Below are 13,115 nucleotides of genomic sequence, written 5' to 3' on the forward strand. Positions count from 1 at the left end.
CAGATGAAGACCATCCTGCTTGTAGAGGTCCCACCTACCCCAGAAAGAGCCCCAATTATCCACGAATCCAAAACACTCCCTCCTGCACCATCCCTGTAGTCACGTGTTTAACTCCTCTCTCTTCCTATTCCTTGCCTCACTATCACGGGCAACAAACCAGAGTCTGTTCATCCTAGCTCTAAGCTTCCATCCTAGCTCCCTGAATTTCTGCCTTAAATCCCCACCTCGCTTCCTACCTATGTCGTTGGTGCCTGTGTGGACCACGACTTGGGGCTGCTCCCCCTCCCCCTTAAGGATCCCCAAAACATGATCAGAGACATCACGAACCCTGGCACCTGGGAGCCAACACACCACAGTGAATCTTTCTTGTCCCCACAGAACTTCCTATCTGTCCCCCTAACATTGGAGTCCCCAATTACTAGTGCTCTGCTCCTCTTCCCCCTTCCCCTCTGAGCAGCAGGGACAGACTCTGTGCCAGAGCCCTGTGCCCCACTGCTTTCCCCTGGTAAGTCGTCCCCCCAACAGTATCCAAAACGGTATACTTATTGTTGAGGGGAATGGCCACAGGGGATCCCTGCACTGCCTGCCAGTTCCCTTTCCATCCCCTGACCATAACCCATCTGCCTTTTTCTTGTACCTGAGGAGTGATTACCTCCCTGTAACTCCTCTCAATAACCCCCTCTGCCTCCTGAATGATCCAAAGTTCATCCAGCTCCAGCTCCAGTTCCCTAACGTGGTTTTCGAGGAGCTGGAGTTGGGTGCACTTCCCACAGATGTAGTCAGCAGGGACACTAGTGGTGACCCTTACCTCCCACATTCTGCAGGAGGAACATTCAACTGCCCTAACCTCCATTCCCACTATTCTAATTTCCCAAAGAGATTGTTGAAAAAATAAGGAACAGAAAATAAACTCGTTACCTTACCAATCTGGCACACAGAACCTTTTTTTTTGGTTAGAGGAGGAGGATGGGTGGGAGACACTACCCGAGTAGTGTTTCGGGTAACGCAACCACACAAATATATGCCTTCCCAGACGTCCTTCACTCTTCTTCGCACCTCTCAGCAAATGGAGGCCCGACTCCCGACTTCCCTTTTAATGCGGGAAAACTCACCCTTCCCAGCAGCCCTTGCTTCACCACTCCTTCTCTCCTTGCCGCTCTGGTAAAATCATAAGCTTGTTGGGCTATAACCTGGTGTTGTGTGACTTCTGACCTCATCCAACTCAGGACCCTGTTCCCATTTTCACCCCAAGCCCTTTGACCCCCTTTGCTCACCTCCACCTTGGTCAAAAGCATTGTTAAAAGAATATTTTCTGACACCTTTTTCTAAAGAAGCATCATACCAGAATCGAAACTCCGTTTTTCTCTGTCCGCAAATGCTGCCAGACCTGTTGAGTTTCTCCAGCATTGTCTGAGTTCATTTCAGAAGCATCTGCAGCATTTAGTTTTTATTATACCAAAGGTTTTTCAATGGGCCCATTTCCAGTTGTGCATATCCTCCTCTGCCGCCTCTGTTAAGTGTCGCATTAGTTGTTCTCCCAGCAAGTCTCACCTAATGGTCTCAGTAGACATTGTCTGGGTGGGTCAGCTGCCAAGCCCATTGGAAGGTGCAGTGACACATTCTAATTCCCTGCTAACCTAATGGCTCAAAGAGCTGGCAATGAGTGGTGGGTTGACTCAACATTATTGCTTTCTTTGCTTCAGATCTCTTGGCAGCCAATCGATCAGTCATGTTCTTTGGTCACCGTAGTTTCCTGGATTTCCGCTCGATGTTCCTCGATGAGTACCACGACCGTCTTTTCATTGGAGCCAAGGATGCCTTGTACTCACTCCAGCTGGACCAGACAAACATTGATGCCCAAGAGGTAATCCACTTTCTCATGTTGTTGTCTGGCATGCATGTCACTCCAGAACTAAGTAGGATAGGGGGCACAAAGGGGTTTGGGCATGAGAAGGACGCCATCTTATAATTGGAACCAAGCCCATCTAAAAGGAAACCCAGGAAGTATGGGCGGCACGGTGGCTCAGTAGTTAGCACTGCTATCTCGCAGAACCAGGGACCCAGGTTCGATTCCACCCTTGGGCGGCTGCCTGAGTGGAATTTGCACATTCTCCCAGTGTCTGCGTGGGTTTCCTCCCATAGTCCAAAGATTTACAGGTTAGGGTGAATTGGCTGTGCTAAATTGCCCTTAGTGTTCAGGGATGTGTAGGTTAGGTGCATTAGTCAGGGGTAAATATAGGGTAGGGGAATGGGTCTGGGTGGGTTACTCTTCAGAGGGTCGGTGTGGACTTGTTAGGCCGAAGGGCCTGTTTCCACACTGTGGGGATTCTATGATTCTAATGTTGGAAGTGTGGAATTCTAAAGATTTTGAGTGGTGCAATAGTCAGAATGATTGGAACACTCCATAAATATATTGTAGGATTAGAAGAGTGTGGTGAGGGTGACGTTCTGTCTCTCGTATTCTCTGGATGGCATGGTGCCCATGGCGACAATTTCCACCAAACCTTCGGGCCAGTGGGCAGCTGCTAGTGGAAGAAAACGGGAGATTGAACAGGGTGGAGAAAAACGGAACATTTTGGGAGGTGAAGCAAGGAATCATGACTCAAGGAGACCCCAGGAAGGGTTAATTGAGGTGGATGCCATTACATGAGGGCCCTTTACTGGAGTAGAAGGGTTAAAACACGGGGGCATAGATTTAGAGGAATTGGTGCCAGGGTCAGAGGGGTGATCTCTTTCACTGAGAGGGTGGTGGCGACTTGTAAGTAACAGCAAGAAAGGCTGGGACAGGCAGAAACACTCACCCTGTTTAAAATGTCATAGAGTTACACAGCACCAAAACAGACCCTTCGGTTCAACTAATCCATACTGACCAAGTTTCCCAAACTAAACTAGTCCCATCTGTCTGATTTGGCCCGTATCCCTCTAAACCCTTCCCTTTCATATACCTGCCCAAATGTCTTTAAAATGTTGTAACTGTACCTGCATCATCCACCACTTCCTCTGGCAGTTCATTCCACAGACAAACCACCCTCTGTGTTGGAAAACGTTGCCCCTCAGGTCTCTTTTAAATCTTTCCCCTCTCACCTTAAAAATATGCCCTCCAGTTTTGAACTCCTCTAACCTCGGGAAAAAAATACCTTTGCTATTTACTTTATCCATGTCCCTCATGATTTTATAATCCTCTGTAAGGTCACCCCAGTGTACTCCAGTGGAAAAAGTCCCAGCCTAGTCAGCCTCTCCTCATAGCTCAAAACCTCTGGAACTGGTAACATCCTGGTAAATCTTTTCTCCATCCTTTGCAATTTGATAATATCCTTCCTATAGTAGGGCAAACAGAACAGTACACGGTACACCAGAAGTGGCTTCACCAATGTCTTCTGCAGCCACAACATGACGTCCCAACTCTTATACTCAAAGTTGTGACCAATGAAGACAAGCATACCGAATGCCCTCTTCACCACCCTACCTACTTGTGATGCAAATTTCAAAGAATTATGTACCTGAACCCTTAAGTCTCTCTGTTCATCAACACTCCCCAGGGCCTTACCATTAACTTTATAAATCAAATGCCTCATCTTCTGCCTCGGAACACTTCAGCCCCAGGACATCAATGCGGACTTCATCAGGTTCCTCATTTCCCCTCCCCCCCACCTTACCTCAGTTCCAAACTTCCAGCTCAGCACTGTCCTCATGACCTGTCCTACCTGCCTATCTCCCATTCCACCTATCCGTTCCATCCTCCTCTCTGACCTATCACCTCCATCCCCACCCCTATTCACCTATTGTACCCTTTGCGACCTTCTCCCAAGCCCCCCCTCCACCATTCCCCCCCCCATTTATCTCTCCACCCTGGAGGCTTCCTGCTTCTATTCCTGATTTGAAACGATTTTCCTGCTCCTCAGATGCTGCCTGACCTGTTTTCCAGCACCACTCTGATCTAACCTCTGGTTTCCAGCATCTGCAGTCCTCACTTTTACCCTGTATAAATCAAAACCTTGTTTGTCTTACCAAATGCAACACTTCATATTTATCCAAATTAAACTCCTTATCTGCTTGAAGAGCTGTGACCAGGGGGAAAGTGAGATCAGTCTAGGTAGTACCAGGCAGATAACATGGGTCAAAGGGCCTCTTTCTATTGAAATATTGTGACTGATTATTTTCAGCAGTTCCTTGCTTTAGGATGGTGATGTCTGAACCACCAGGAAGAATGGAAAGATAGTCAAGAAATTAAGATGAAGTGATGTCAAGCTGGGGCCTGGGGATGGGGTGGGGCTGGGGGGGTTTGTCAGTTCATAGAATGGAGTTGGTGAGGATATCTGAGCTAGCGAGAATCACTATGAAAGGATGATCTAATGGTTGCTGTCTGACAGAGACAGAGTGTGGAATGATTTATTTGCTGTTTAAGAAGGAGGGAGGAACGATTAGAAAAATAAAATAATTTGCATTTACATCATGCTTTAACGTGCCACCAGTATGTCCCAACCTACTTTGTCAAGTTCCTGTTGTTATAAGACAAACACATAACCAATTCCCACACAAAAAAATCTCTCAAAACAACAAAGAGATGTGGAAACTAACTTAATTGTGATGACCACTGTTGAGGTAGTACTGATGGCCAGTGAGAGAGTCACCACTGGGGCCTAAGTAGAAAGAGTTAGCATATTTCTATTATATTCTTGAATTTGTTTTATTTTTCTTTATGAATTTAGGAATGTGCAGTGTTTTGAGTTACATGACGTGATATTCTAATGGTCATGTCCATAGATCAGAACCCGAGTACTGTACATATTTTAAATTTGTAATTAAACTCACATTTGTATTGCAAAATGTATTTTTCAAAAAGGTTTAGGACAGCCAAAAGTGACTGTGGATGTAAATTAAACAGCTTTCTTGACAGGAAGACCCAAGGAATGTCACACCGAGAGATGTGAAGGGAAGTTTAAATAACTGCCTTTAAAGGGGGAAAGAGCCAAGCCAAGACAGACTGGATCGAGATCTGATTTTTATTATTCATTCACAGGATGTGGGCATCACTGGCCAGGCCAGCATTTATTGCCCATTCCTAGTTGCCCAGAGGGCAGTTAAGAGTCAACCACATTGCTGTGGGTCTGGAGTCACATATAGGCCAGACCAGGTAAGGACGACAGTTTCCTTCCCCAAAGGATATTAATGAACCAGATTGTTTTTTCCTGACAGTTGACATTGGCTTCATGGTCAACACCAGACTCTCAATTCCAAATTTTTATTGAATTCAAATTCTACCATCTGCCATGATGGGATTCGAACCTGAGTCTGCAGAACATTACCGAAGGTCTCTAGATTACCAGTCCAGCGATAATACCATTAGTCTATCACCTCACCTTTGTAGTTTGTTATGACTACAAAGATAACTAGGCTGATAATCCTCCTGCCCAACTCCCCCCTGGGGATTATGTATCAAACTCTTTTGTGTTTTTCACTTTGAAGAATATACAAAGATAAGGATTTAAAGACCAGTTTCAATTCTACTGGAGTGGGTTCACAAGACTGAATGCCATCACGTGTACTAGTCTGGGTTTAAGCATTAGTGTGCTCTGAAAGTCACAATTACAGAACGTTCCCTGAGTCACCCCTGTGCTGCAGGTAAAGACACTCGTGACTCTCAGAGCTAGGTTAGCTAGGTTAAAGAGTGAAGGAACAGGACAATAAAAGGCTCCTGTCTCACCCTGAATACTACAATTTGCTCATAGACTAAAGCATCAGGACTACAGAATCCCGACCAATTTGCAAGACAGGGGTCATGAACCTAACTCTTCAACTACCAATGCCAACGCATAACCCTCACTGCAACAGCCAGAACATTCAACTCTCTGCTTTTCATCAACGAGTATAAGACCCATCACTCTTTCATCTCTTAATTCAGTTATGAAGAACTTGACTGGAAATGTTAACTGTTTCTTTCTCCGCAGATGCTGCCAGGCCTGCTGAGTTTCTTTCTTTCTTATCATAATGTTTTCATTTTTTTTGTGATGTGAAAGGCCTTGCAGAATCTAACTGCAACTTTTACATTGCTACAAGAGGAAAATCAGATTTGCCTGAAGTTTACTTTAAGTTGCTCTTTTCAGTAGCGCAACTAGAGGACTTACTGAGTTCTTACATTCCTGGCAGGGAGGAGTGCAAGGAACTGTTCATGTGACACATCATAAATCAAACACAAAAATACGCTTGTGATTAAAGGAGACGGCAAGGATAAATCAATCCTCAAATTAATTGTAGCAATAACTTTGAAAGAAAATACCTTGGCATATGCATCATTGATGAGACCAGTTCAGGATCAGTCACCTCAGTGTCCAATAGATGGTAATGCTAAATTCTGCCTGAGAGACAATTTAATGGGATGACGACAACTTATAATCAGTTTAATCTTCACAGAACTAATTGAATAAATCTGGGAATCTGAGTTACAATGGATACAGCTGACACCCTTTAAACCTTCTACCAGCATTGGAGCCTGTGACCCAGTTACAAGGAAAACACTTGAAAGCCAAGAACAATTAGTGATTAGATCAAGATGATTTCACTTGCTACCGTGTCAGGAACGCCTAAAGCTCCTATTTCACGACTACATGTTATTCTAGCAAGCCATCTAAACAGTGTGGATCAGGGCTGAAATTAATTGAAAATCACCAAGCTTGCCAGGATAAATAAGGAGCAGCTTAGGCCAGTTTTTATGCAAGTTCCAGCCTTTTTCCACCAAACTGCGAAGGGATTGTGAAAGGCCTATGTGGTCATTTTGGGTTGTAATGTGAGAGACTATTTGTGCTCGATAGTCTGTTTCAGTTTCTCCTCCCCTGACCCTGCAATGCAAATTAGATTAGGTTCCCTACAGTGTGGAAACAGGCCCTTCAGCCCAACAAGTCCACACCGACCCACTGAACAGTAACCCACCCAGACCCATTTCCCTCTGACTGATGCACCTAACACTATGGGCAATTTAACATGGCCAATTCACCTGACCTGCACATCTTTAGACTGTGGGAGGAAACCAGAGCACCTGGAGGAAACCCACACAGACACGGGGAGAATGTGCAAACTCCACACAGTCGCCCGAAAGTGGAATCGAATCCGGGTCCCTGGTGCTGTGAGGCAGCAGTGCTAACCACTGAGCCACCATGCCACCCTATAGGCCAGGGGACCCATCTAATACTATTTAATGTTTTTGAATCTCTGCTTCATTGGAATTTTTTCTTATGTTAGTCACTTGCTAACCTAGGCAGCCAGTCTCAATTAGAATAAATCTTCTCTATGAGAAACCAGGAACAAGACTCGTCCTCACAACTGGGCAAACATCAGGCAAAGTGCCAGCCGTCCAAAATCAAAATACTGCCAATGCTGGAAATCTGCAATTAAAACGAGAAGTTTTAGGAAATACTCTTCATATCTGTGAAGAGAGGAACAGAGTTAAGAATTACTTGAGATAAACTGTAATCAGGAGAAAAGTATGAATGAAATGTTACAACATTAAAGGCTATGGGCCAAGTGCTGGAAAATGGGATTTGAGTAGATAGGTTGGTGCAGACTCTTCTGCGCTGTATGACTTAGAATGCAGAAGAATGAAAGTGTAAGAGATTTTACACCAAGAGAAGCAATCGGGGATGGGGTCGAGGGCAGCATACAGAAGAAGATTTGGGGTTGGGGTTAGGGTTGGGTTTAGGTTTGGGGTTGGGGTTGGGGTTAGGGTTGGAGTAGGCTTTGGTTTGGGTTTAGGGTTGGGTTTAGGGTTGGGGTTGGGGTTAGGGTGAAGGTTGGGGTTGGGTTTGGGGTTAGGGTGAGGGTTGGGTTTAGGGTAGGGTTGGGCTTAGGGTTAGGGTTGGGGTTGGGGTTGGGGTGGAGGCTAGGGGAGAAAACAATGAAATATTTCATGACTCAGCAGAGTTAAAGAGATCTACAGCCACTGGAAAAGGCCCTTTGGCCCATTGTGTCTATGCTGACCAAAGCGACCACCGAACTATTCTAAACTCATTTTCCAGCACTTGGCCAATAGCCTTCTGTCAAAAAGCGTGGCCCTGGGAAAAGCACAGCAGGTCAGGCAGACTCTGAGGAGCAGAAGACTCAGGGTTTCGGACATTAGCCCTTCATCAGGAGTGCCCAAAATGTCGACTCTCTTACTCCTCGCATGCTGTGCTTTTTCTAGGATCATGCTTTTCAGCCCTAACTCTCCAACATCCGCAGTCCTCACTTTCTCACAATAGCCTTGTATGCCATGGCATCTCAAGTGCACATCTTAATACCCCTTTAATGTGCTGAGGGCTTCGACCTCTCCCACCCTTACAGCGAATGAGTTCCAGATTCCCACCACTCTCTGGGTGAAAAAGGTTTTTCTCACATCTCCTGTCGATCTCCTTCCCCTTACCTTAAAACTTTGCCCCCAGGTCATGGATCCCTGTCTACCCTATCCATGCACCTCATGATTTGATACAACTCAAAAGAAGCCAGATTGGTGCAAGATATTATAAACAAACAAAAGTTGTGTCTACCATGAATGGTTATAGAGAAACCTTCGGAAGTGATAAAGAAAGAAACAAGACCAAACCAGAGACACAAAAACCAAAGGGAAAAGTCACTTAGAACATGAAGAAGGCTGAGAATTTGGTCAAATGTTGTTTGATCTTGAGGTGCAGGGCTGGGTGTGGAAGTCTCAAGGAGAGGGGTAGAGGCCTAAAAGGATCAGAAGAGGAATATTGATGGAGAGGTGGTTGGGTAGGGAGAGCATCTGCACCTCCACCTCCACCTCACAAACCTGCCATGGCCTGGCTTAAAGTTCTGCCTGTCAAGTTAAACAGCACAGAAGGAGGCCATTCAAGCCATCACAGCTGTGCCAGCACTTTGAATGAACTGTCAGATTCACGCCCCCCCCCCCCCCCCCCCCCCCACACCCCCCACTGTTTCCCCATAGCTCCACAGAGTTTCAGTTTCTCCAATTGCTTTTTGAATCTGCTTGCAAAATGACCACTTGATGTAGCGCCATAAACCTGGTTCAATGGCTCTTTGTATTTTGCAACAGAACTTAGCGCTGGGCCTCATCAGAGATTGTAGGTCGGGGGGGGGGGGGGGGGTGAAAGGTCTGGTCAAAGAGGTACGTTAAAGGAGCGTCTTTATTTGAAGATCGAGAGTGACGTGGAGAGGCAGATACACTTCGGAAAGTATCTGAAGAGCTGAGGCCCAGTATCCAAGGGCTCAGTTGTCAATCATTGGTGTTGGGAAACTAGAGATGTGCAAAGCATATCCTTCCAGACTATTAATTGTGTGTAAAGTGACCAGCTCACTTCCAAATGAATCCCTAAACCTCTATGTTCCTCCAATTCTGGCCTGTTCCTTGTTTATTATCACTTTAGGTCTGGTTCTATTGTCATAGAATCCCTACAGTGCAAGAAAGAGGCCATTTGACCCAATGGGGCTGTTTTCCTTGGAGTGTTGGGTGACCTTATAGAGGTTTATAAAATCATGAGGGACATGGATAGGGTGAATAGTCAAGGTCTTTTCCCCAGGGGAGGGGAGTCCAAACCTAGCAAGCACAGGTCTAGGGTGAAAGGGGAAAGATTTAAAAGGGACCTAAGGGGCAACATTTTCACGCAGAGGATGGTGTATGTATTGAATGAGCTGCCAGAGGAATTGGTGGGGAGGCTGGTACAATTGCAACTTCTAAAGGCATCTGGATGGGTAATGGGTACGTGAATAGGAATGGTTTAGAGGGAAATGGGCCAAATGCTGGTAAATGGGACTAGATAAGTGTAGGATATCTGGTCAGTATGGACAAGTTGGACTATGCTGTACATCTCTATGAGTCTGCACTCACCCTCCGAAGAGCATCTCACCCCTGTATGGGTTTTTTTTTTAACCATGGCTAACCCACCTAACCTGCACACCTTTGGACAGTGGGAGGAAACCGGAGCAAACCCACGCAGACACGGGGAGAATGTGGAGTTTGCAATCACCCAATACTGGAATCAAATCTGGGTCCCTGGTGCTGTGAGACAGCATTGCTGACCACTGAGCCAAAGCCAAAAACCTTAACTCTGTGTCCTCTAGTCACTGACACTGCTCCACCCTCCAGACCCCTGCAAAATCCCCTGGCCTTGGTGACTGGAAGTAGTTTATACCTATCTATTCAATCAGAAGCACTCCTAATCATTGAGGCTGGACATCAGCCAAACAGAACCTTTTGTGGATTGCGTGAGTTGAGTATTTTTCCGAAGCAAGCAAATGGGCCGCTTCTAAGAAAGAGATTTGCAGCATTTAATGAAACAATGACAAGCAGGTGCTGATGCTGGCCGTGGGCTGATGGCAAATTGACTAAATATTATCCTAAATGCAGGGTGTTATCACATCCATTACATACTATGACAAATTGTTTCCGTAAGCACATCAGTATATATATAACTCAGAGATATAGGGCTGCCAGAGAATGACTGCACAGGAATCCATTCCAAATGAGTGACTCGAAAGGTAATGGGAGAAATGATAGGATGTGAACTTTCTGAAATCAAGCCAGGTTATATAGAATTACAGGGATTTTGCAGTTCAGATACAGGCCACTCCATGCAACTGCAGAAGGGAAATGCTCAAATCCATTATAACAGATTTAATAACAGAGTATTTGGAAACAGTGACTGGATTAGACATTTATTAAAAGGGGAATCATGCTTGACAAACCCACTGGAACTTCGCAAGGATGTAACTTGTCAAAGGGAAGCCTGTGAATGTGGCTTACTTGAACTTTCAGAAAGCTTTCGATAAGGTCTCACACAAGAGATTAGCATGTAAAATTAAAATGCACAGGATTGGTGTAAGGTACTCAAATGATGAGAGAACTAGCTGGCAGATAGAATTAGAATCCCTACAGTGTGGAAACAGGCCCTTCAGTCCAACAAGTCCACACCAACCCTCCAAAGTGTATCCAACCCAGATCCATTCCCCTATATTCGCCCCGACCTACACATCCCTGAACACTGTGGGCAATTTAGCAGGCCAGTTTACCTGGCCTCACATCTTTGGATTGTGAGAGGAAACTGGAGCACCCAGAGAGAACCCATGCAGACATGGGGAGAACGTGCAAACTCCACACAGACAGTCACCCAAGGCTGGGATCGAACCCAGGTCCCTAGCACTGTTAGGTAGCTGTGTTAACCACTGAGCCACCAAGAATAAGAATGTAATGTCTTTTACTGAATGGGAGTCAATGACTGTTGGGGATCAATGCTTGGACCCCAGCTGTTCACAATATATATTAATGATTTGGATGAGGAAACTACGTGTAGTATCTCCACATTGACAGATGACCCCAAGCAGAGTAGAGGGTGATCTGTGAGGAGGATGCAGGGATGCTCCAGTGTGATTTGAACAAGTTGAGTGAGTGGGAAAATGCATGGCAGATGAATGCGAGGTTATCCATTTTGGTAGCAAAAACAGGAAGGCAGATTATTACCTGAATGGTGCTAGAATAGTGAAAGGTGAAAATAAAAAAAAATTCACAGGATGTGGGTGTCACTGGCCAAGCCAGCATTTATTACTCATCCCTAATCACATCAAGTGTCAACCCCATTGCTGTGGGTCTGGAGTCACGTGTACACAGAGCAGGTAAAGATGACAGTTTTGTTCGTAAAGGACATTAGTGAACCAGATGGTTTTTTTTTCCTGACAATCACTTCATGGTCATCATCAGATGACTCCTAATTCCAGATTATTATTAAACTCCAATTCCACCATGGCAGGATTTGAAAGCAGGTCCACAGAATGTTATCAGGGTTGCTATATTAATCGTCGAGCCAGAATACCACTCAGCGATCATCTTCCCAAATGCAACAGGGGCATCTTTGTACACCAGTCACTTAAAGTAAGCATGCAGGTGCAGCAGGTGGTGAAGAGGCAAATGGTATGTTCGTTTTCATAGTGAGAGGATTCAAATACAGGAGTAGGCATGTCTTGCGTCTATTGTACATGACCTTGATGAGGCTAATTCAAGAACAGTTCTGGTCTCTTTATCTGATGAAGGATACTCTGGCTATGGACAAAGTACGACAAAGATTTACTACACTGATTCTGGAGCAGGGCTGATGAATGAAAATAGACTGGAACATTTCGGACAATATCCACTGGAGTTTAGAGGAATGAGGGAGGATCTCATGGAAACCTATGTAGACAGGGTAAATGCAGGAAGATGTTCCCAATGACCAGGGAGTCCAGTCCAAAAGGGTCACAGCTTAAAGGTATAGGGTAGACCATTTAGGATTGAGAGGAATAGAGATTTCTTCTCCCAGAGAGTGATGATCTTGTGGAAATCTCTGCCACAGAAAGTGATTAAAAACCAAAACACTGAATGTTCTCAGGAAAGGTTGGCACAGTGGCTAGCACTGCTGCCTCACAGCGCCAGGGACCTGGGTTCGATGTGTGTGTGTGTGTGTGTGTGAGAGAGTGAGATCCGGTTTCCTCCCACAGTCCAAAGATGTGCAGGTTAGGTGAATTGGCCATGGGAAATTGCCGGTAGTGTTAGGTGCACGGATAAATGTAGGGGAAGTGGTCTGGGTGGGTTGCTCTTCGGAGGGTCGGTGTGGACTTGTTGGGCCGAAGGGTGTGTTTCCACACTGTAAGGAATCTAATCTAATCTAAAAAAGAGATAGATGTGAGCTCTAAGGACCAAAGGGATCATGTGGCAAGAGGAGAAAAGTGAGAATACTGAGTCGGATGATCAGCCGTGACTCGAAGGACTGATGGGCCGAATGGGCTACTGCTTCTCCTTTCTATGGTTCTCATTGATCTGTGCTCCTCCCACCCTTCTTCATCTCCTCCTGGGATAGGACGTTGGTTAGACCACTTTTGGAATATTGTGTGCAATTCTGGTCTCCTTCCTATCAGGAAGATGTTGTGAAACTTGAAAGGGTTCAGAAAAGATTTCCAAAGATGTTGCCAGGGTTGGAGGATTTGAGCTACAGAGAGAGGATGAACAGGCTGGGGCTATTTTCCCTGGAGCGTTGGAGGCTGAGGGGTGACCTTATAGAGGTTTATAAAATCATGAGGGGCATGGATAGGGTGAATAGACAAAGTCTTTTCCCTGAGGTGGGGGAGTCCAGAACTAGAGG

The 13,115-nt window shown here is 45.5% G+C and overlaps 1 protein-coding gene across 2 annotated transcripts in view; it reads left to right on the forward strand.

Annotated features, from left to right (window-relative positions):
- The window catches only part of sema3g (semaphorin 3G), a 194,635-nt gene that overhangs the window by 87,419 nt on the left and 94,101 nt on the right, over window positions 1-13,115 (forward strand). For both annotated transcript variants that reach the window (XM_043707662.2, XM_043707661.2), the window contains exon 2: window positions 1,704-1,864. In XM_043707662.2, coding sequence (XP_043563597.1) covers window positions 1,704-1,864 — 161 coding nt within the window. The remainder of the gene's footprint in view (window positions 1-1,703; window positions 1,865-13,115) is intronic.

The sequence above is a fragment of the Chiloscyllium plagiosum genome, unplaced genomic scaffold (assembly GCF_037043375.1).
Source record: "Chiloscyllium plagiosum isolate Xiang-an unplaced genomic scaffold, Cpla_swu_hap1 HiC_scaffold_14, whole genome shotgun sequence".
Taxonomy (NCBI): Eukaryota; Metazoa; Chordata; class Chondrichthyes; order Orectolobiformes; family Hemiscylliidae; genus Chiloscyllium; species Chiloscyllium plagiosum.